The sequence below is a fragment of the Borostomias antarcticus genome (genome assembly GCF_949987555.1).
Source record: "Borostomias antarcticus genome assembly, chromosome: 3".
NCBI lineage: Eukaryota > Metazoa > Chordata > Actinopteri > Stomiiformes > Stomiidae > Borostomias > Borostomias antarcticus.
In genome coordinates, this window is record NC_140236.1 from 11518387 (window position 1) to 11542879 (window position 24493).

General features: G+C 46.3%; 1 protein-coding gene across 1 annotated transcript in view; it reads left to right on the top strand.

Annotated features, from left to right (window-relative positions):
* Positions 1-24493, top strand: part of LOC311307218 (ERC protein 2) — a gene marked incomplete at both ends in the record, with an annotated part of 242748 nt that overhangs the window by 15801 nt on the left and 202454 nt on the right. Inside the window, 2 exons of the mRNA XM_084436017.1 lie at positions 1421-1576; positions 19986-20153. Coding sequence (XP_084292143.1) covers positions 1421-1576; positions 19986-20153 — 324 coding nt within the window. The remainder of the gene's footprint in view (positions 1-1420; positions 1577-19985; positions 20154-24493) is intronic.

Below are 24493 nucleotides of genomic sequence, written 5' to 3' on the forward strand. Positions count from 1 at the left end.
TCACACCCACACTCCTCCTCTCCTCTCTCCTCCTCTTCTCCTATCCTCCTTTCCTCTCCTTCCTTCTTCTCTTCTCTCCTCTCCTCTCCTCTCCTCTCCTCTCCTCTCCTCTCCTCTGGCTTCATAAGAATAAATCTGGCTCTTAATCTTTCAATAATTCCCCAATATGTTTGAATAGACCGAATCGTCCATTTACTTGCTGTGGGTTGTCTTAAATACGTTTCTTAATAAGTTTATTCACTTAAATAAATGCTAAGCATGCAGTCTGTGTGTGTTGGTGTGCTATTCTCTGTTGCTGCTGCTGCTTCTGCTCCTGCTGTAGTGTGTTTCGCTCTGTGTCCACGTTGCTAGAGTTACACATAGCTGGAATAATTTAGGAGATCAGTAGATATTGCAGTTTGTTCAAGTTCTATTGCCATTCAATTGAAGTTCCACTGCTTGACTTGATTTGGTTGGGGACACAGGATGTATATTGCATGCTTGGGCATGACCTTCAGGTCGTGTGTGTGTGTGTGCGTGTGAGTGTGCGTGTGTGTAGGGTGGTATATAGTGTATGTTGGGGAGGAGGGGGGTGATGTCAGGCGGATGTAATGGAGGTCAGATGCTTGCATGCCGCCTGTGGTCTCAGCCTTATGGCATCATACAATCTGCTTCCATTTATTCAATTACCTCCGCCTCTCTTCCGAGGCATACCGTTCCCTGTATGTCCGACCCGATGGAGCTACACAACGTCTGGATGTGTCCATTCCCTCACAGATACACTTCATGAACCAAACACATAATCTATAGTATATACAAACCTACTGTGGGCTAAAGTCCTCGTGTTTCGGGGGGCAGCCCCCCTCCTAGCCACACTGTTCTCAGCTGGGTCAGGCATTAGCTTGCACCGTTGTAGAAGCTGTCCGTATGTACAGGCTATAGTGCAGTCCATGTCTAACAAGAAGAAAGACCATACTCAAGACAATGGTTGGCAACAGCAATGGCCCTTATAGTATAGATGATCTACAGACACTCAGACTATCAACAGCCTACTAATCTACAGACACTCAGATTAGCAACACACTAATCTACAGATTAGCTCAGACTATCAACAAACTACCAATCTACAAAAACTCAGATTGTCAATAAACTACCGATTAGGTCAGACTATCAACAAACTACCAATCTACAGACAGTCAGATTATCAACATACTACCGATCTACAGACACTACCTGTATCAATATCAACATATATTGTTGCTCTCAAGAAAATCACCTGCAGGTAGCCACATGTATATTTATGATATTTATTACTATATTTATTTCTATATTAATACTATGGCTGACTTAGTGTGGCCATCTTCAGTCTGGTACAGTAGCGGTTGCTCCCTCTGACAGCATGTCACCTGCTGTGGCTCCCCCTGGTGGTGGGTGTGTGTAGGACACCAAAATCTCATCCCTGGAGAGGAACATCAGAGACCTGGAGGATGAGGTGCAGATGATGAAGACCAGTGGCCTGCTGCTCCCAGAAGGCCGCCAGGATGAGATGAAACACATGGAGCTCTATAAGAGCCACTCCAGGTTCATGAAGACCAAGGTAGAACCTGGTCCTCCTCCTCCTCCACTTTGCATGCATGTGTGTTTCCTGGCAAACCGCGAGGGCTGTTCTTCTGTTCCACGTTGCATACTTTTGACCATGTACTCCAGGTCCCCCGTGTTCTAGAAAGATTGAAAGGCAGGGTAGAACGCCAGTGGAACTGTCTGATACACTTATCTATTGTGTGCTAAGTCTTTTCCCGTCGAGAAACAAGATGAGACTTGCAATTGCTGTTTCTGCATTTCACATGACATTTACATTATAATAATTTAGCACTTTTATCCAAAGGGACTTACAATAAGTACATTTGTCTAGAGTAAGTGAACCGACTGTACATCCCAGTCATCATCAGTAAAGCCACCTATAAGAACGAGTGACATCAGCAGTCACAGTGACAGATCATACACATCTACATGATGTGAGGGTTAGGGGTTGGGTGGGGGGGGGGGTCCGCCCAGTGGATACCAACCTCCAAGCTGTCCTCAATAGTGATGGTTAAAGACTAGAACATCTGCACATTTATGGTGTGACAGGTGCGTCGGAGAAAGCCAATTGCCAACTTCAGTGGAGAGAAAGAACTCCCTCATACTGCCTTCTTCACTGGCAATAAATCAATTTAATATGCACGTTTCAGTCACATGACCTTCATCAGGTTGTCTTTGGTCTTTCAAGGTCATGCGACTGAAACATACTTAATCACGAAACGCGATTTACTGCAAGTGTAGAAGAAAGTGTGCAGGAGTTCTTTCTCTCTACTCAGTAGTGATGGGAGAGTCCTGGAGAGGGTAGTCTTCTCCAAAGGGGAAAATCGCCTCCGCCTTATCCAGATTGAGCTTCCGATGGTTCATCCAAGCAGGGACGTCTGCGAGACGTGCGGAGTCGGAGATGCGCATCGCTACCTGCCTTCGTGTTTGCTGCATGTCTTCACTGCATGTTTGTGAAGAAGCAAATGTAGAGCGTTTATGTACTGATAACTGCATGTCTTTCATGTTGTGGTGCCAGTGCAGCTTCATACACAGTGGCGTGCTTCGCTAAGTTCATGTGTTTGCTCTTATGTACTGTATGGAGGTAACTGGAAGTTATGCTCCAGTTCTGGTCAGGACTTTCAGACCTTTATGTCACGACCCAAAGGCATCCACTATAATTTGGGATACTCTGATTGGACCGTCTTTCCTCCTAAACGCTGTTCTCTGTCCTCAGCTGTCTGCTGTCCTCTCTGCTCTGCGTGGGGCTCCTGGTGGAACAAACTGCTTCAGTGTCGTCTTACGGTCAACAGTGTCTAGTTCCAACACTTCCTTTGGCAGCAGCAAGCTGGCATTTCAGAATATCTGGGTCAGGTTTAGTCTGTCCCAAACTATGTTGGTTTATTCATAAGCAAACACATGCACACACACACACACACAAGCAGAGACACAAAATACACATACACACACACGCACGCGCACGCACGCACACACACACACACACACACACACACACGTGAATGAATAGGTCGATGTAGTCTATGTAGTGGGGGCTGTGTGTTTGACAGTGTAGTATAGGGTTTCATAGAGCCCCACAGCTCTGTGTGAGTGTCTGTGATGGCCGGGCTGCGTTTCATGTGAGAATGTTCCTCTCTGGTTAGTTAATGGCGCTCTTTGTAAGGCACATTTGTCAATGCGTCGGGGAAGTTCCTGATGCAATCATGAAGGGATGTTTTTCTGAATGGGGCCTTGACTGATGACCCTGGACTATGAGCTTACAACAGGAAGGGTCTCTCTCCTCACTGAGATGGGCCTGGTGTGATATACATCACTCTGACAGCTGGGCTTTGGTCTGGGAGGCCTCGTCTTTCTACACACACACGCACGCTTGCACGCACGCACGTACACAGTGTTGAATACTCTAATAAGAGGAACAGAAGGACAGCAGCTCCGGACCCCCCTCCCCCCGGGTCAAGTACCATCCTCTCTCCTCTCCCACAACCAACACCATCCCTCTCCCCTCTCCTCCAATCAGCACCATCCCTCTCCCCTATCCTCCAATCAGAGCATCCTCTCTTTTCTCTCCTCCAGCCAATACCATCCTTTCTCCTCCTCCAATCAGTGCATCCTCTCTTTTCTCTCCTCCAACCAACACCATCCTCTCTCCTCTCCTCCAGCCAATACCATCTCTCTCTCCTCTCCTCCAACCAATACCATCCCTCTCTCCTTTCCTCCAACCAATATCACCCCTCTCTCCTTTCCTCCAACCAATACCATCCCTCTCTTCCAGCCAATACCATCCTCTCTCCTTTCCTCCAACCAATACCACCCCTCTCTTCCAGCCAATAACAACCTCTCTCCTCCCCAACCAATACCATCCCTCTCTCTCCTCTCCTCCAACACACCAACAGTAGAAGGACCAGAAGTATCTGTTATCCTGACTGGTGAAGCACCAGAGGACATCAGATGGGATATATATAATTTTTTTTTTTTAGGGTTTAAAGGGATAGTTCTCTCTTCAATATTTGTAATGTTTTTTCAATAATCTGATTCATCAAGACAGTTTTAACACATTATGGTTGTTCATATGTGAAGTAGAAGTTTGTTATCTCTATAACCTGAGTGATTGAAGTAAAACTCTACTTTCACTGGTCCCTCCAGCCCGTTTGACGAAACAGCTATGAACATCACATCTTCAAATTTTGTCTCTCTGGCTAGCTTTCAATCATTCATGACCCTTAGTTTTGTGGTTGTTGTGTTCTTGTGTTTTTGTTTCTTTAGGAAATACTCTCGCCCAGTGTCTCGAGGCCTGTCCCCCCACACCACTTAGACCCCACCCTCCCCTCCCAGCCCGCCTGGATAGCACACCGCCCAGAAGTATAACCTACCATCCCTCCTCTCCTCCTCCTCTCCTTCCCTTCTCCTCTCATGTCTGATCTCATCTTGCCCACTCTGTCTCTTTGACAGAGCTCCCTTCATTTTTTTCCCCCCTGTGGCTCCCTCTTTCTACTCCCTCTCTCCTCTCTTCTAGCTCTCCTCCTCTCTCTCCTCTTTCTCCTCTCCTCTCCTCTCCTATAGCTCTCCCCTTCTCCTCTCCTCTCCTCTCCTCTCCTCTCCTCTCCTCTCCTCTCCTCTCCTCTCCTCTCCTCTCCTCTCCTCTCCTCTCCTCTCCTCTCCTGTCCTAACTGGTTCAGCTCTGGACAAGTCAGAATTCTACCATGCCATGATGTGTTTTCTCCTGAGTGCCATATTAAGAAATCTCCCTCTGAATCAGACTCTTGCATTTTTGGCACCAGCAAATGAGATGACAATCTCCTGCACATAGCGACCCTTCTAGCAAAAAAACAACCAAGCACCAAACCACAGAACTGGGGTGGAGGGGTCAGTAGAAAACCAACTGGTCCATTTGGTTTGCCTTGACGTTTCCTACGCTGTTCTGGCAGCTTCTCCCCTTCAGTTCCACAGTTTCAGAACGGATCAGCAGCCTGCCTGCTAGAGTACAGCAGTGGAACGCAGCTAGAGTACAGCTAGAGAAGAGCTAGAGAAAAGCTAGAGAAGAGCTAGAGAACAGCTAGAGAACAGCTAGAGTACAGCTAGAGATCTTGCTTTGCTGCTTTAGTCATTCCTTGCACTCTTTTTGACCTCCTTATCCTTGGTCTTATATGCTTCTTGGACCTGTTTCTTGAGCATCAGTGACTTGGTGTTCAGCATCTTGGCCTTAAGTTGTTTACTTTGTTCTATTTGCTGCCAGGTGAAAGCCACTCCTTTTTCTTCTTTTCTCTGTAGCCCAGGATCTTAGTAGCTGCCTCAACATACTGTAGGTGTTCTTGATGGTTTCCTATTTGGTGTGGATATCAGGGTTCTTATCAGTTGAGTCAGCTAGGGGGGCCAAGAGCACTAAAGCAATTTTTCAGCTCCAAAACAAACTCTTTTAGTTTGTGGATGTCGAGTTGTCTCTTTCGTTGACCCTGTTGTTTAACTTTCCTGAGCTTCAGCTTGATTAGCTGTCACCAGGTACAGATGTGAGAACATAAGAATGTAACTTGACCCGCGGTATTCTACCAGCTTTACGGCATTCCGCACCACCGCTCGCATGCTTATAGCGGCGCAGTAATACTACTCATTGACCCATTGCTGTAGCTCATCTCGCACATTAGATGAGCCTACCGTTCTCAAACGCCTTGTTCTCTGTCTGGTTGTAATTTAATTATTACGAACAAAGCCTATCTATTTATAGTTTCTATCTCTGTAACTGTCGCCGGGTCTATATCTGTTAACTCGTGTCGGGACAAGTAGAAGTTTAATACAGTAGGCTAACTGAGTGTTCTCATATGGAACATGGCAAGGACGAGTAAGATGGCTAACGGAGCTGACCAGAGATGTGTTTGAAATGGTTCACTCACTCCCTATTCCCTATGTAGTGCTACTCATAGTGAACTACATAGGGAATGATTTAACAGTTTTGGGACACTACATGGAATGTCATTACTATGGGGAATTCATGGAAACAAGCAGACGCGCCGATCACTGATGAAATATCAGGTAGTATTGAGGTTCCATGTTTAGTTGAATGATAATGGTGCGTTCGTTTATAACTGGGAGGTGGCAAATTGCGACTTGCTACTAGGAATGATTAAATAAAACGCTGCATGAACTCGCACTTCCTCGTCGCAAATTCGGATATGTTTCTCAGCCTCCAGTTGCCGGCTGGTGTCAATATCATATCATCATCGTATCATTCGCTATAGCTCGAATGCACACAGGTCGGAGGTAGGTATTTTGCCACTTGCGACTTGCCACCTCCGACCACAAACGAACACACCATAAATCACATATAAATGTTTGGAATTCTAATGATGTGCAAGTGTGATTTTGTCAACTTTAGTGCTGTCTGCTAAAAGCAGGTGTGAAGCTGCACGATAAGACCGTGATAGCAAGTTAGCTCACGACAGCAGCTTCCATAATATTAACGGTAGCTGTCGGTGGCTAAAAAGCAGATAGCTAACTTTACAACGATGATTCCTGTAGCTATTTTGATTTTGATGCTATTAGTTCAACTTCTGTTTCTCGGGCAGGAACGGAGACGAACTCGCATTAGCAGCAAAGCAGCTACAAGAATGATCTTAACATTAGCTAACTGCTTTAGCCACTGATAGTGTAATGGAATTTAACTGATCTAGTAAAAAGGATTTACCAAGATTCGCTCAAAAGGTTAAGTCTGGTTTATTGTGAAAACATATGAGCGCAAGGACTTCCTGGACAATGCAACAAGAGTGGTTTATCCAGCGAAGTGAAGCCTTCAGCCTCTTGGGCTGACTTTTATTCAAGCAAAACACAGGTATGGTGCTTCCAGGATGTGATTGGCTAATCTATTGTACGTCATATGAAATGGCAGGCGTGGCCGAGAATACAGACATGTGACATGAGAAAAGGCGGCAATTCTTGGAGACAAAAGGACAAAGGATGGTTATTCGGGTGTAGACAGATTTCTAGGTGTATGGCCTCCTGGAGGCCATTCTGTAGGTTAGCACAGCTATGTGAACGGTTGAAGGAGGTGGTGAATTACAAAAGGAGAGAGAGAACAAAAGGTTTAAGGTGTTTGGATGTAAATTCTATAACAATAGCTACCGTCTTCTTCACTTCTCCTTCGGTAAAACATGACACCGTTGTATTGTGGTATTGTGGAGGGCTTAGGCAGAAGCAGGAAGAGAAACCCGTCATGGGACCTTAAATCAGAAAAAAATATGGAATGGTATTGAACGGCGTGAGAAGCTATTGTAAGCTAGACTGCAACGTAAACCAACCCCATGACACAGGGGACAGACGTCAGCTAGCTAGCTAACTGTACCAGTTATTCATTCATATTGAAATTCTCTTGATGGTCTGGGGAGTTGCGCGACGTGTTAAGGGAGTGCATCAGTCGTGAGCCTTGACAGAAGGCTGCGCTGCGCTCAGCACAAAGTTGGATGAATGGATGGACTTATTGGAATCCTGGAAAATGTTTATTGCGCTCTAAAATCATGAAAGCATAAATGTAAAAATGCAGCAACAGAAGTAGTCTAGATGAGATGGTGGTTTAAATGAATGGCAACACGTAGCCGAGAGGAAAGCATCAATTGAGACTGGTGATAATGCTGATAATCTACAGTAGGGCCTACCTCTGGCTGAGTTCATGGTTACAACCATTCATCTCTTACACATGGGCCTATACAATACTTGCACAATCTACTTTGGACGTTAAATCCATCCATCTATCAATCAAACTAGCGAATTCAATCCAACACCTGTGGAATGGCCAGTCATGGCAAAGCACCCACTAACGCAGGCTACCCCCCTCCCCACGATCCAGGGCTAGGAAACCGGTTCATCCAGTTTATTTGAATATAAAATAATTTGGGGGGGGGGTTACAATAGTCTAGTCCAGGTTCGCTGGCGAGTGGCGAGCTAGTCAGATGGCGCATGCATGTGTGGACATTGTAGGCCTATTCTCTAAAACCTAAAGAATAAAAGTAGGCTACGTTCAACATTCATTGGAGTGGTCCGGTTGGATAGGCTAGTCTAATCTAAATAAATTGAGGACCTGTATTTTCAGTGTTTGCTGGTAGCGAATGCCACAGACAGACAGGGAGGAAATCTATTCGTTTCATTGTTTCATTGTTTGTGCTCTATGCACAAGATAGTTAATGTCCGGATATAATTGGCAGTAGGGCGGGAAAAAACCCTATCAAAGGCCAAGATTAGAAGGGATTTGAAGATGTAATTGGTCATTTTAAATGGGCCTACTTTATCTTCTGATGGCTATTTGAGCGGACTGCATCGATGAATGCAATGACTCTCTTTCCATGTTTTTCAGTTTTACCCTTTTCATCAATAAAACATCATTTTTACAACCACGTCTCATTGATAGGGAAGGCATTTAGAGCTGCCGGTCTATTAGCCTACATTCGGATTCAGAGGATGACATAACTGTTTATTGAGAAACAATTGCAGGCAGGGCTATATAAAGAAATACCACAATGCATGTAGTCTAGATATATTACATTATGGTTATATACTTTATGGTAGACTGCCCTCTCGCTCGCTATAAGCAGGCTACATTGTGGCTGTTTTGTTCATCGCAGAAGCCTATAGCCTAGGCTACACATTACAAAAAAAAAAGTTTTTTTTATATAGGCCTAGAAGGAATCAGAAAATTTTAATTTTAGCCTATTTTAATACAATTCAAATTGTGCTTAGAGGGAATTATTTTCAACGGACATTATGACCTGAGCATCATGCCAACACTAGCCTAACTGATGAAGTTGTGGCATTCAACTTTGCATGATTTGCATTTGCATTTGTTTGTAATGTTACTAAAAGCAACATATGATTTGTATGTGTCTGTAGGCCTATGACACCTTTCTCATATTTTTTTGAATAAAGCCTAGGCCGCAGTTTAACAAGAATATAGCCTACACTTCACAAAAGGAGAAGAATCGATGAAACGGCTACAAGAACAGCATTTTGGCCAAGGATCCAAATAAAACAGTAGTCTACTGTACAGATGCAGCATAGAAAGTAGATACATAATACTTATCTTATTAATAATTATCTAAGTTAATATAGGCCTATGAGAACGCAACGCTTTTTACGGTAGGCTAGGCCTATAGGTGTAGCCTATATATGCGTCTATATATGTGTCTTGTGATTGTACTGTAGCCTAGGCTACAACTTAAGGCTTCTTAGGCCCTATTGAATTCCTTTTATAGCCTACTAGGCTACTCATTATTATCGAATTATCTAGTTGATATATGAATAAAACAATAAGCCGTTTTAATGGCTATGGGCTACTAGTTGTAGCTATACACGAGTTGATGCGCTCTGCTCTTACGCACGGTTGAGGCTGCAGCTCAAATACACTTCGCACATATCCTCTGCACCTTGGCAGTGCAACTGCCACAGACAGCTATGGTGCACTTCATGCATTGGTAGACAGTTCTGTTCTTGCTGCAGTTTGTCTTCACCATGCAGGTATTTTTTTGGGGGGGGTATTCTTCTGTGGACACTGCGAGGGGCGCCGACGGTGGCTGTTTGGACGCCAGAGCGCGCAGCTCTTCAGCAAACTAGAGGATGTCGCGTCTGGGGAGGCTATGCGTCTCTCCACCAGTCCCCAGCGAGTCCAAGCTCCCCCAATGAATAATACTTATTTATAATAGCCTACATAGCGCGAAACTGTGCATATAATAGGCTGTAGCCAGCGCAAAACTGCGCATTCCCTATAGCCGTTCATTGAACGGCTGGCGGCCGGTATAAATAAATAAAAACATACACGATATTTTGTTATTTGAATGATCTTGAATATATATGTGAACGCACTCACTGTCAAACCTGCCGCTATGTATGCACAAGATAGTTAATGTCTGGATATGATTGGCAATGGGTGATCTTTACTCATGGCGACTATGTCAATTTTGTATGGATCCACAAGTCGATCAAGCTTATTTTTTCTTTGTATCGTGCTGAAGCCATATAGCCTACTGCGCTCAGACTTGGCTACATTAGCTGGTGCCCCGTCTTCAAATTTACTTCCGGGGTTTACGAGTAGCCTACCAGTTGAATGCGTTCCAGAAACAAAACGCAAAACCCCCACGTTCACCACATCTTTACTAACAAATATATTTACAATACTGTTATTTTGCGCATTTGACTGAACAGCCACCACGTCTTGACCCGACGTCAGTTACCGAGATAGATAGGCTACTGTAGGCCTAGATATAAGTGTTCGTAATAATTAAATTACATCCAGATGGAGAAAACATGTGTTTGAGAACAAGGTAATAATAACAATTAAACGTTATTTGTATAGCACCTTTCATACAGATAAATTCAGCTCAAAGTGCTTTACAACAGAGCATTTAAATTAAAGAATGTGAAATTTAATGATGCTTCATTCGTAGACTATAGGAGAAAAACACTGAGCCCAGCCTGCTAAATCTACTCAAAGACGCCACCTGGCGGTGGTGCATCACTAAAACGAAATAACACCCGTCTGAAATCCCACAAGATTTCCAACGGGATTTCCCTGCCAAATACCATCATCATCATCATCATCTTCATCCGCTTATCCAGGGTCGGGTCGCGGAGGCAGCAGCTCCAGCAGGGGGCCCCAGACATCCCTTTCCCTAGCAGCATCAACCAGCTCTGCCTGGGGAATCTTTAGCCGCTCACAGGCCAGTGCGGAGATGTAGTCCCGCCACCTGGTCCTGGGTCTACCCCGCGGCCTCCTCCCAGCCGGACACGCCTGGAACACCTCCCTAGGGAGGCGCCCAGGAGGCATCCTCACTAGATGCCCGAACCACCTCAACTGGCTCCTTTCGACGCAAAGGAGCAGCGGCTCTACTCCGAGTCTCTCCCGGATGACTGAACTTCTCACCCGATCTCTCAGGGAGACCCCAGCCACCCTCCGGAGAAAACTCATTTCGGCCGCTTGTATCCGTGATCTCGTTCTTTCGGTCATGACCCATCCTTCATGACCATAGGTGAGGGTGGGGACGAAGATAGACCGGTAGATCGAGAGCTTTGCCTTTTGGCTCAGCTCTCTTTTCGTCACAACAGTGCGGTATAGCGACTGCAGAACCGCACCAGCTGCTCCGATTCTCCGGCCAAACTCCCTCTCCATGGTTCCCTCACTCGTGAACAAGACCCCCAGATACTTGAACTCCTTCACTTGGGGTAAGGACTCATTTCCTACTCGGAGCGGACAGGCCACCGGTTTCCTGCTGAGAACCATGGCCTCAGATTTAGAAGTGCTTATTCTCATCCCAGCCGCTTCACACTCAGTTGCGAACCTATCCAGAGAGTGCTGGAGGTCGCAGGCAGCTGATGCCATCAGGACCACATCATCTGCAAAAAGCAGTGACGTGATCCCCAGCTCACCGAACTGCAAACCCACCTCCCCCCGGCTACGCCTCGATATCCTGTCCATGAAAATCACAAACAGGATTGGTGACAAAGCGCAGCCCTGGCGGAGGCCAACACCCACCGGAAAGGCAGACGACTTACTGCCGAGGACCAGGACACAGCTCTCGCTCTGGGTGTACAGGGATTGGATGGCCCTAAGTAGGGACCCCCTCACCCCATACTCCCGCATAACCCTCCACAAGACCTCTCGGGGGACCCGGTCGTAAGCCTTCTCCAAGTCCACAAAACACATGTAGACAGGTTGGGCAAACTCCCAAGCCCCCTCCAAGATCCTTGCGAGAGTGAAGAGCTGGTCGGTAGTTCCGATGCAGCTCAAATACACTTCGCACATATCCTCTGCACCTTGGCAGTGCAACTGCCACAGACAGCTATGGTGCACTTCATGCATTGGTAGACAGTTCTGTTCTTGCTGCAGTTTGTCTTCACCATGCAGGTATTTTTTTTGGGGGGTATTCTTCTGTGGACACTGCGAGGGGCGCCGACGGTGGCTGTTTGGACGCCAGAGCGCGCAGCTCTTCAGCAAACTAGAGGATGTCGCGTCTGGGGAGGCTATGCGTCTCTCCACCAGTCCCCAGCGAGTCCAAGCTCCCCCAATGAATAATACTTATTTATAATAGCCTACATAGTGCGAAACTGTGCATATAATAGGCTGTAGCCAGCGCAAAACTGCGCATTCCCTATAGCCGTTCATTGAACGGCTGGCGGCCGGTATAAATAAATAAAAACATACACGATATTTTGTTATTTGAATGATCTTGAATATATATGTGAACGCACTCACTGTCAAACCTGCCGCTATGTATGCACAAGATAGTTAATGTCTGGATATGATTGGCAATGGGTGATCTTTACTCATGGCGACTATGTCAATTTTGTATGGATCCACAAGTCGATCAAGCTTATTTTTTCTTTGTATCGTGCTGAAGCCATATAGCCTACTGCGCTCAGACTTGGCTACATTAGCTGGTGCCCCGTCTTCAAATTTACTTCCGGGGTTTACGAGTAGCCTACCAGTTGAATGCGTTCCAGAAACAAAACGCAAAACCCCCACGTTCACCACATCTTTACTAACAAATATATTTACAATACTGTTATTTTGCGCATTTGACTGAACAGCCACCACGTCTTGACCCGACGTCAGTTACCGAGATAGATAGGCTACTGTAGGCCTAGATATAAGTGTTCGTAATAATTAAATTACATCCAGATGGAGAAAACATGTGTTTGAGAACAAGGTAATAATAACAATTAAACGTTATTTGTATAGCACCTTTCATACAGATAAATTCAGCTCAAAGTGCTTTACAACAGAGCATTTAAATTAAAGAATGTGAAATTTAATGATGCTTCATTCGTAGACTATAGGAGAAAAACACTGAGCCCAGCCTGCTAAATCTACTCAAAGACGCCACCTGGCGGTGGTGCATCACTAAAACGAAATAACACCCGTCTGAAATCCCACAAGATTTCCAACGGGATTTCCCTGCCAAATACCATCATCATCATCATCATCTTCATCCGCTTATCCAGGGTCGGGTCGCGGAGGCAGCAGCTCCAGCAGGGGGCCCCAGACATCCCTTTCCCTAGCAGCATCAACCAGCTCTGCCTGGGGAATCTTTAGCCGCTCACAGGCCAGTGCGGAGATGTAGTCCCGCCACCTGGTCCTGGGTCTACCCCGCGGCCTCCTCCCAGCCGGACACGCCTGGAACACCTCCCTAGGGAGGCGCCCAGGAGGCATCCTCACTAGATGCCCGAACCACCTCAACTGGCTCCTTTCGACGCAAAGGAGCAGCGGCTCTACTCCGAGTCTCTCCCGGATGACTGAACTTCTCACCCGATCTCTCAGGGAGACCCCAGCCACCCTCCGGAGAAAACTCATTTCGGCCGCTTGTATCCGTGATCTCGTTCTTTCGGTCATGACCCATCCTTCATGACCATAGGTGAGGGTGGGGACGAAGATAGACCGGTAGATCGAGAGCTTTGCCTTTTGGCTCAGCTCTCTTTTCGTCACAACAGTGCGGTATAGCGACTGCAGAACCGCACCAGCTGCTCCGATTCTCCGGCCAAACTCCCTCTCCATGGTTCCCTCACTCGTGAACAAGACCCCCAGATACTTGAACTCCTTCACTTGGGGTAAGGACTCATTTCCTACTCGGAGCGGACAGGCCACCGGTTTCCTGCTGAGAACCATGGCCTCAGATTTAGAAGTGCTTATTCTCATCCCAGCCGCTTCACACTCAGTTGCGAACCTATCCAGAGAGTGCTGGAGGTCGCAGGCAGCTGATGCCATCAGGACCACATCATCTGCAAAAAGCAGTGACGTGATCCCCAGCTCACCGAACTGCAAACCCACCTCCCCCCGGCTACGCCTCGATATCCTGTCCATGAAAATCACAAACAGGATTGGTGACAAAGCGCAGCCCTGGCGGAGGCCAACACCCACCGGAAAGGCAGACGACTTACTGCCGAGGACCCGGACACAGCTCTCGCTCTGGGTGTACAGGGATTGGATGGCCCTAAGTAGGGACCCCCTCACCCCATACTCCCGCATAACCCTCCACAAGACCTCTCGGGGGACCCGGTCGTAAGCCTTCTCCAAGTCCACAAAACACATGTAGACAGGTTGGGCAAACTCCCAAGCCCCCTCCAAGATCCTTGCGAGAGTGAAGAGCTGGTCGGTAGTTCCACGACCAGGACGAAATCCGCATTGTTCCTCTTCGATCTGAGGTTCGACTATCGGCCGGACCCTCCTTTCCAGCACCTTGGAGTAAACTTTCCCTGGGAGGCTGAGTAATGTGATGCCTCTATAATTCGCACACACCCTCTGGTCCCCTTTTTTGAATATTGGGACCACCACCCCAGTCTGCCACTCCTTCGGCACTGACCCAGACTTCCACGCAGTGTTACAGAGGCGTGTCAACCAAGACAGCCCCTCTACACCCAGCGCCTTCAGCATTTCTGGACAGATCTCATCAGTCCCTGGGGCTCTGCCACTGTGGAGTTGTTTGACTACCTCAGTGACCTCCTCCAAGGACATTGACGACCCCCCATCATCTTCCGGCTCTGCCTCGATCGTAGAGGGTGGATTAGTGGGGTTCAGGAGTTCCTCAAAGTGCTCCTTCCAACGCTCAACAACCTCCTCAGTTGAGGTCAGCAGTGTCCCCTCCTTGCTGTATACAGCTTGGATGGTCCCCCGCTTTCCCTTCCTGAGGTGTCTGATGGTCTTCCAGAAACACTTTGGTGCCGACCGAAAGTCCTTCTCCATGGTTTCTCCGAACTCCTCCCACACCCGCTGCTTTGCCTTGGTCACGGCCGAAGCCGCAGCCCTCCGGGCCAGTCGATACCCTGCAACTGTTTCTGGGGTCTCCCGGGCTAACATAACCCGGAAGGCCTCCTTCTTCAGTCGGACGGCTTCCCTCACCACCGCTGTCCACCACGGTGTCCGAGGGTTACCGCCCCTTGAGGTACCTATGGCCCTCAGGCCACAGCTCCCAGCCGCAGCTTCAGCAATGGAGGCTTTGAACACCGACCACACATGCTCAATGTCCCCAACCTCCACAGGGATGCCTGAGAAGCTCCGCCGGAGGTGGCAATTGAAATCTCTCCGGACAGGCTCTTCCTCCAGACGTTCCCAGTTCACCCTCACTACACGCTTGGGTTTTCCAGGTCTGTCCAGAAGTTTCCCCCGCCATCGAAACCAGCTCACCACCAGATGGTGATCAGTGGACAGCTCTGCCCCTCTCTTTACCCGAGTGTCCAAAACGCATGGCCTCAGATCAGATGATACGATAACGAAATCGATCATCGACCTTCGGCCTAAGGTGTTCTGATGCCAGGTGTACTTGTGGGCATCCTTGTGTTCGAACATGGTGTTTGTTATGGACAAACCGTGACTAGCACAGAAGTCCAACAACAAAACACCACTCGGGTTCAGATCGTGGTGGCCATGCCTCCCAATCACGCCCCTCCAAGTTTCTCCATCATTGCCTACGTGTGCATTGAAGTCCCCCAGTAGGACACTGGAGTCCCCTGCAGGAGCCCCCAAAAGGACTCCACTCAGGGTCTGCAGGAAGGCTGAGTACTCTGAACTGCTGTTCGGTGCATAAGCACAAACCACAGTCAGAGTCCCCCCCCCCACAGTCCTAAGGCGCAGGGAGGCGACCCTCTCGTCCACTGGGGTGAACTCCAGCACAGAGGCGCTCAGCTGGGGGCTAGCTAGTATAGCCACACCTGCCTTACGCCTCATACCGTGAGCAACTCCGGAGAAGAACAGGGTCCAACCCCTATCCAGGAGTTTGGTTCCGGCGCCGGTGCTGTGCGTGGAGGTTAGCCCCACCAGGTGTAATTGGTATCGCTCCACCTCCCTCACAAGCTCCAGCTCCTTCCCCCCCAGCGAGGTCACGTTCCATGTCCCCAGAGCCAGCCTTTGCCGCCCGGGTCCGGTCCGTCGGTGTCCCCCGCCTTCACCGCCACCTAGTTGGCAGCGCACCCGACCCCGACAATTCCTCCCGCGGGTGGTGGGTCCACCTCCTGCCAAATACCACGAAGGTGAAATGCTGCAGCATGTGACATTTCTAACTTCCCACATCTGTAGTGGTCACTGTTGGCATCTGCACCTTGGCAAACTCTAACATCTTGGAGGGACCTGCACCACTTCCCATTGATTAGGATGTGATCAATCTGGTTAGTTGTAAGTCCATCAGGTGACCTCCAAGTGAGTTTGTGTATGCTCTTGTGTGGGAAGATGGTACCACCAAGTACGCAGTTGTTTTCAAGGCAGAAGTCAACAAGGCGCTCCCCGTTGATGTTCCACAGCCATGTCTCCCTCATTCATGTAAGCTTTGATCAGTAACATATCGTGTTGAGGGAACTTGGAGATGGTTCATTGTAGCTCCTCATACCAGTCATCCTTGTCCTTTCTCTCAGATTAATTTTTGGTGCATCACATTGTATGATGGTCAGTTACAATGTTTGGAATTGAACCAAGCCCTGATCATTCTGTCACTCCCAGGTTCCCATTCTACCAAGGCTTTTGCCTTTTCTTTTGAGACTATGAGAGCCACGCCGTGTATGTGCTTGTCTTCATACCCTGAATAGAGGACAACCAATCCTTCGCTGGTTTTTTGGCGTCCAGAACGAGTCCATCGACATTGACAGTCCAACGACACTGATTCTCAAAATATCCAGCTTGTACCTTTTCCTCTCACTGGTGACCTGGGCTAGTTTGGACGTCTTATACATGGTATGTACGTTCCCTGTTCCTAGGCGGACCTTTGTTTTGGGCCCAAGTAGGTTCTCTGTCGCACTCCTAGCTTCCTGAGGGCTTTCACTAGGAGTGGTCATACTGCCAAAGATTTGGCTCAAGTCTACTACAGGGCCTGTAGCATTTGTCGTAGTTTCTGTAATGGGTTGTCTTTTTCCAGGGTGGGTAGTTAGCCCCACGCCCAACCCCCAACCTGGAGGGCCACTTGTTTCTTTTTCTCTGGCCTCTACCCTGAAACCTGCCCGGCTTGGTTGAACCTGCTGGGGGGTGTCTTCCCGCCGGTATAGCTTGCATGGTCACGGAGGCACACAAGCCTTCCCACCACAACAAGGTAGCAACACAGGGAAGGTCCTGCATGACTTGGCTGAAGTTAAATGGAATCTATAGTACTATCTTTGTTTCCCTCTGTTGATGATGCTGTTACTTTCTTTCAACATAATCGTTTATTGATTATTTATAAGCATGCCCCCTTGGAAAATTATTAAGAATAGGATAATCCCTGGTTCTCCAGGGAAATAGCCCATTCCATTCATGCTCTAAATAAGCAATGGTCATTAGCCAGAAAGTCTAATACTGTAAATGACTGTCTTCTCTTTCACGTCCTCAGAAATAGATGTACATCTCTCAATAAAAAATCCAAAGCTGAACACTCTGACATTAACCACTAATAGTCACCACAACCATTCCAAGTTTTGGAAAACAATTAAAGCTCTTGAGAATAAGAAAATTGCTAGTCTTCCACAAAAACTGAAGGTCAATTACCCTTTTATTTCTGACAGAAATGACATATCTAATGCTTTCATGTTCATTTAAAAAAGGCTGGTCTTATATTGAACAAAGTCATGACTCTCAGCCTGGTCATTATTCTGGCATGCACAAGTCTTGCATGTCTTGCAAACAACTGAACCCAAAAAGGCTGCTGGGCCTGACGGCCTTGATCCTTTCTTTTTATAAATTGCAGCATTGATTATTAGCCATTAGACGATTTTAATCTTTCCATTTCCACCTACAAATTGCCAGCCGTATGGAAAAAAGCCTATATTTCACCCCCACTGAAAGCTAGTGATCACTCTGAATTTAATAATTATAGACCTATTTCAAATCTTTCTGCTTTAGCAAAGATTTTGGAATCTTTAGTTTCTGTTCAGTTGAAGCTTTTCCTAGATTCACATAACATCCTCAATCCCATGCAATTGGGATTTAGATCCAAGCACAGTACTGTGACTGCTAGTCTGAGGAGTGTCAAATCCTGGATGACATTAAGGCTGTTGCTGATTAGAAATCATTTTGTGTTGCGCTGTTTATCGACTACAAATAAAGCTTTTGATACAGTAGATCACATCTTAGTTAACATACTGCTGAAGGCTGGCTTTGGTCATAATGTAGTTGGTTACCTAACTGACCGAACACAATGCATCAGGCTGGGTCGCATTGTTTCTGATCCTGTCACTTTGGAAAAGGGAGTTCTCCAGGGCTCTATTTTGGGGCCATTACTCTTTTTATTGTATGTAAACAACATTTGTGATCAGTCAAAACATTCAATGTATCATATTTGGGGCCATTACTCTTTTTATTGTATGTAAACAACATTTGTGATCAGTCAAAACATTCAATGTATCATATGCTGATAGCCTTGTATGCCTGTGCCCCTTCTCCTGAGGCTGCTGTTACAAACTTACAATCTGATTTTGTCTGTCTGCAGCATGCTCTCCTCGACTCTAAACTGGTTTTGAGTGGTAACAACACCAAAGCTATGTTGTTTGCACCTAGTAAATCTGTAATTCCCTCCCTCGCCATTGACACCCTTGACGGTGTCTCTGTGTAATTTGTTGACACTTATAAATACTTGGGCATTTGGCTGGACAAAAATCTTAACTTCAAACACCACATTGAAACGGTTACTAAGAGACTCAAGTTTATGCTGGGTTTCTTATTTAAACAGTAAAATCTTGTTTTGCTAGACGTCGTAAACGGCTGGTATCAGGCATCCCTGTCTCAGCTAGACTACGGTGTTCCACTGCCTTGGCCAAACTTCACCCACTTTACTATGCTGCTTTGAGATACATTTCTAACTCAGCCTACAGGACTTACCACAGGACTACCACACTGTACAATCTGATTAGATGGTCTTCACTACAGGACTCATCATTGTACACTGTGTAATCTGGTTGGATGGTCCTCACTTTATATGCATAGGATGCAGCATTGGTATATTTTAATGTACAAGGCCATTTTAGACAAGTTACCCCTGAACACCACCAGGTTCTAGGTTTGTACCTGCTTATAACTCCTACAGCCTCAGATCCAGCACTTTCAGGTGCCTTCTGTGCAGACTGAGGCTGGAAAAATTAGTCTTTTTTATTTCGGCCCTTCATCTTGGAATGACTGTACCGACTAAAACTGGTTTCCCTCATTTCCTTATTCAGTTTTAAACAGAAAATCTCAGGGGTCCTTACTATAAACTATTCTTGAAATGTGTAATATATTAACTTGATTTTATTTTCTCTCGCTATGTAAATTGTATTCATTGCTCTGTTTGATATGTTTTTTTTTGTGTGAAACCATATTTACCTTGCTGCTTTCATGGCGCCAGTATTGTGAAATAGATTTACTATATCTCAATGCTTTTATCTGGTTAAATAAAGGTTAAATTAAAACTTAATTAAAACACCTCATATTTCCAAGGACGCCATTGTACTTTGTGAGAGAGGAGAAGTCTGCACACTGTTTAAATAGCACCTGACGAGGGCCACGGTGTTTAAACAACTCCTGACGAGGGCCATGCCGGCCCAAACGTTGTGCTTCATTAAAGTCATTATGGGAGCTATTTAAACAGTGTGGACTTCTCTCCTCTCATCAGTTACTGTATACATTTTTGGTCAAGCACCTGTTACTTTTCATTCTTGGATGTGCGTGCGTTTCTCAGCTGCTACTTGTCTTTGTACTTTGTACTGCGTGTTACTGTGACACAGACACCACAAACATTCACAAAACTAGAATTTGTCTTGGGACACTACAGTAAGAGACATCTCAACCAAACGCTGAACTTTGCTGTGTATGAGCCTTGATCTTTGTGTGTGTGTTCAGGGTGTGCATGCTGTGCTTTCCATTTACTATATGTGCTGTGATTTTGATCTCTTCCAAGATGTTGGCTTGTTTTTTCTAACATGGTGTGTGTGTGTGTTTGTGTGTGTGTGTGTGTGTGTGTGTGTGTGATGTACAGATAGACCAACAGAAGCAGGAGCTGAAGAAGAAAGAATCTGACATGCAGGCCCTGCAGACCAAGCTGGATACACTGACTAATCAGAACTCAGACAGCAAACAACACATCGAGGTGCTCAAGGAATCCCTCAACGCCAAGGAGCAACGTTCTACCATTCTGCAGACTGAGGTAAACACATACACACACATGCCCACTCTACCACGCTGCAGACTGAGGTACACACACACATGCATGCACGCACGAACACACACACACGCATGTTCTACCACATTGCAGATTGAGGTACACACACACACACATACACACAAACGGATGGCTGGCCATCCAGTCTGGCTGAGGCAGTGTTTTCATCTCCGTCTTTTGAAGCCTGAACTGTGGGTGTAATGATTTTATCACTCACAGCCGAAGAGGGAGGGGGGTGCTGTGTGTGTGTGTGTGTGTGTGAGAGAGAGAGAGAGAGAGAGAGAGAGAGAGTGCGCGTGTGTATGTGCATGCGTCTGTGTGTGTGTGTGAGAGTGTGTGTGCGTGCGTGTGCATGTGTGTCTGTGTGTGTGTGTGTGTGTGTGTGTAGAGGGGATTGGGTGGAGGGGTTCGTATTTTTCTTCAGACTTCTGTGGAGTTGGAAGCGATACTTTAGATGTCTTTGTGCGCAGCAGCGGAGAGTGGAGAGCTAACGATGTCCACTCTTCATTACAGGAAGCAATTTGGGACAAAATTAGGTCTAATTGTCTCTGTATACATGTGCAAGGAATTTTGGCGCAAGGTTGAGCCGAAAGCATCATACTTAAAGAAATGGACCTTTGCTGGGTGGCATGTGTGTATATGCTTGTGTGTGTCTGTTATGTGCATGTTTGTGTACATATGGACTGTGTGTGTGTTTATTGGTTTGAGAGAGAGAGAGAGAGAGAGAGAGAGAGAGAGAGAGAGAGAGAGAGAGAGAGGGAGAGTGTGTGCATGTGTGTATGTGTTTGTTTCAGAGAGAGGGTTATCTATAATGGACTGTGATGTTGCTGACCTCTGGTCTGACAGCCCGCTCCACTCATAGTACATGCTGGCATATATACCACACACGCACTCGCACACACGCACAGACACACACACACACACACACACACACACATACACACATACACACACATACACACACACACACACATACTGTACAACACACACGTTCGCTGTCTTGAATGATCCAGACTTGAATGTTCCTGGCTGTGTGTACTGTACATATGTGTGCGTGTGTTTGTGTGTGTGCACGTGTGTGTGTTTGTAGTATTCCTCTCAGGGATGTTGTGTGTTCCTGGCTGTGTGTGTGTGTGTGTGCGCAGTATTCCTCTCAGGGATGTGGTGTGTTCCTGGCCTGGCTTGGGTTTCCTGACTCAGAGTTAAGGAGGGCTAAGTGGCTAGAGGATGGGTCTATAAACCACACACACACACACACACACACACACACACACACACACATACACACACACACACCAACCCCTTGCACGGGGCACATGGCCCCTGCATTCCTCCACTGCTGTCAGTCCGTCAGTCTAGTGGACAGGACAGGCTTTCTCACGGTCTCTCTCCTTTACTGTTAGCCCTCCATCCATCCCTCCCTCCCTCCATCCATCATCCATTCCTCCATCCCTCCTCACCCCCCCCCCTTCTCCTCACCTCTCCCTCTCTCTCTATCCACACACACATGCACGCACACACACACACAAACACACACACACACACACACAGTCCAAATGCACGCACCAGGGTCTATCCATGTCTATTATCAGCCAGTGCGAGCGTGTGTGTGTGTGTGTGTGCAGAGAGTGATTAGTAACTCACTCTGAGCCAGTAGTAATAGTAGTAGTAGTAGTAGTAGTAGTAGTAGTAGTAGTAGTAGTAGTAGTAATAGTAGTAGTAGTAGTAGTAGTAATAGTAATAGTAGTAGTAGTAGTAGTAGTAGTAGTAGTAGTAATAGTAGTAGTAGTAATAATAGTAATAGTAATAGTAATAGTAGTAGTAGTAAGTAGTAGTAGTAGTAATAGTAGTAGTAGTAGTAATAGTAGTAGTAGTAGTAGTAGTAGTAATAGTAGTAGTAGTACATTACATTACAATCATTTAGCAGACGTTTTTATCCAAAGCGACAATTACAATAATTGCATATTGCATATAACGTAGGCAGTGTTGTGCATGAATACGTTAAAAGAGTGCCATTCACTGAACGCACTCTCAGTATGCAGTTTTTGATGAAAGGTGAACTGAACACACCCATCTGAAGCTGCTGAATGTGAACATGAGCGACATTCACTCTGGCGGGATAGTAAACTTCGGGATAGTAAACTTCACTCACGATTGTTGCCAGATACTGTGGAGCTTTCCAGACGAAAACACACACACAAAACAGCCCAAAAGGTTTGACGGAAAAACATCCAATCTGGCACCACGACTGTTGCACTGTTTTACATCAACAACAAGAACTGCATGGAACATAGCTAATAGCTCCATGCTACACAGCTCCATGGGTAGCTAGTGAAGGGACTTCAGACGCTGCATATTTATATGAATATTTGAACGAATTTTACAAAAATGTAAAGTTCTGATCCAGACTGAAAACCCCTGACATAACTAGGCACAACCTTAGTTTCCTACCTCAGCCTGGTTCCTTTTCCTTACAATTCTAGCCTGTCCTGGTATTACTTCTTGAAGAGGTGAATTTGGAGCCTGCTGCGAAGTGTGGGCATCGACGTCAGGCTGTCCTGACGTCAGTGAGCAGTTCATTCCACTGCGTGGCCAGGACAGAGAAGAGCCGTGACGGCATCGATCGACCACAGGGGCCTCGGTGTGAAGGGGCAACCAGTCACCCCAAGGTAGCAGAGCATACTGGTCGGGAGGGGGTGTAGGGCTTCACCATGGCCTGGAAGTAGGAGGGAGCTGTTCCATGTAGGCAATGAAGTAGTAGTAATAGTAGTGGTATTAGTAGTAGTAGTAGTAGTAGCAGTAGTAGTCGTAGTAGTAGTAGTAGTAGTAGTAGTAGTAGTAGTAGTAGTAGTAGTAGTAGTAGTAGTAGTACAATAGCAGTAGTATTAGTAGTAGTAGTAGTAGCAGTAGTAGTCGTAGTAGTAGTAGTAGTAGTAGTAGTAGTAGTAGTAGTAGTAGTAGTAGTAGTACAATAGCAGTAGTATTAGTATTAGTAGTAGTAGTCAGTGTTTCCCCTAGGATTGAGTTGTAGCAGCGGTGGTGATGCACGCACGGCTGCAAAAATGTGCACACGAAGCGTGCTATTTTTTTTTTTATGCGCGTGCGTTAAATGTGCCCTTTCAAGAGGTCTGCCAGCACAAGGGGGGATCTTGACTCCTATACAGTACATGTGCACAGTAATGAGCAGGGGAAATGTCTGTCTAGCTTTACACATATCCCACTGGTGGGTCCTAGAACCGGGTAAGCCAGGACCAACGAAGCACGCGCGCATAGCACGCATGATTTTTTTGGGGGGTGCGCTTTAAAAGCATGCCCTGATGGGAGGTTTCACAGCACCAGAAGGGCGCTGAGCATTGGCATTTTTATGTAAAAATATACAGGAAAACTACAGTAGCCTAGCCTAACTCAACAAAGGCCAATAATTTGAGAGCGAGCGAATAAGAGGGCAATATTTAGGGCGAAAACAACCAAGCGTTTAGGGACCCACTAAATAAACTACAGAGCCATTATATGACAACAATGGCCAAGTACCACAAAGAGGAATGACAGGACGATAAAATACACCCCTTTAGGGCACAGCACTCAATAGCCTACTCCCCTACTTCACTAATCAGTGTTTAGGCTACTAGCCTACTAGGCGTATTAGCCCACCGCTCCAGGAAGCAAAGTTCACGTTCTCGAGTGTTGATTAAATCTAGGCAAAGAAAAACATACAGCCATAACAATTGGTAATTAATCACAAAAGACCTACCTCATATCGTAACCCAGACTTGTTTAATCCACTTCATTTTGGAATCTACTTTCAACAAATACTCAAGATCTCCGTTTTCCATGTTCATGCTGCCGATAGCTAGATTGCCCTCTTGCCCTCTTATTCTCTCGCTCTCAAATTATTGGCCTTTGTTGAGTTGTTCAAAACATCAGTAGGCTAGTAGTTTCCCTGTATATTTTTACATAAAAATGCCAATGCTCAGCGCCCTTCTAGTGGGTAACGTGATTGACAGTCATGACAAGTTTTGATTGGATAAACTGTCCCAATGTTAAAATGTCAATGGGAATTCCAATGTAAGCACTTCGAGAGCTTAAGCATTTTGACAAATCACAGATTAGGTTACATTTCGACTGATGACAAAATTTTTCGCGGTTTTGTATGTGTGGGCTAATTTGATTGATTGATTTTTCTTTTGATCTTGATTTCCGTAAGCCAGAATCCTTTTACCTGGCCTACAATGTTAAGTGAATAACGAGCTACAGATGTGGGAACATAAGAATGTAACTTGACCCGCGGTATTCTAACAGGCGCTTTACGTCATTCCGCACCACCG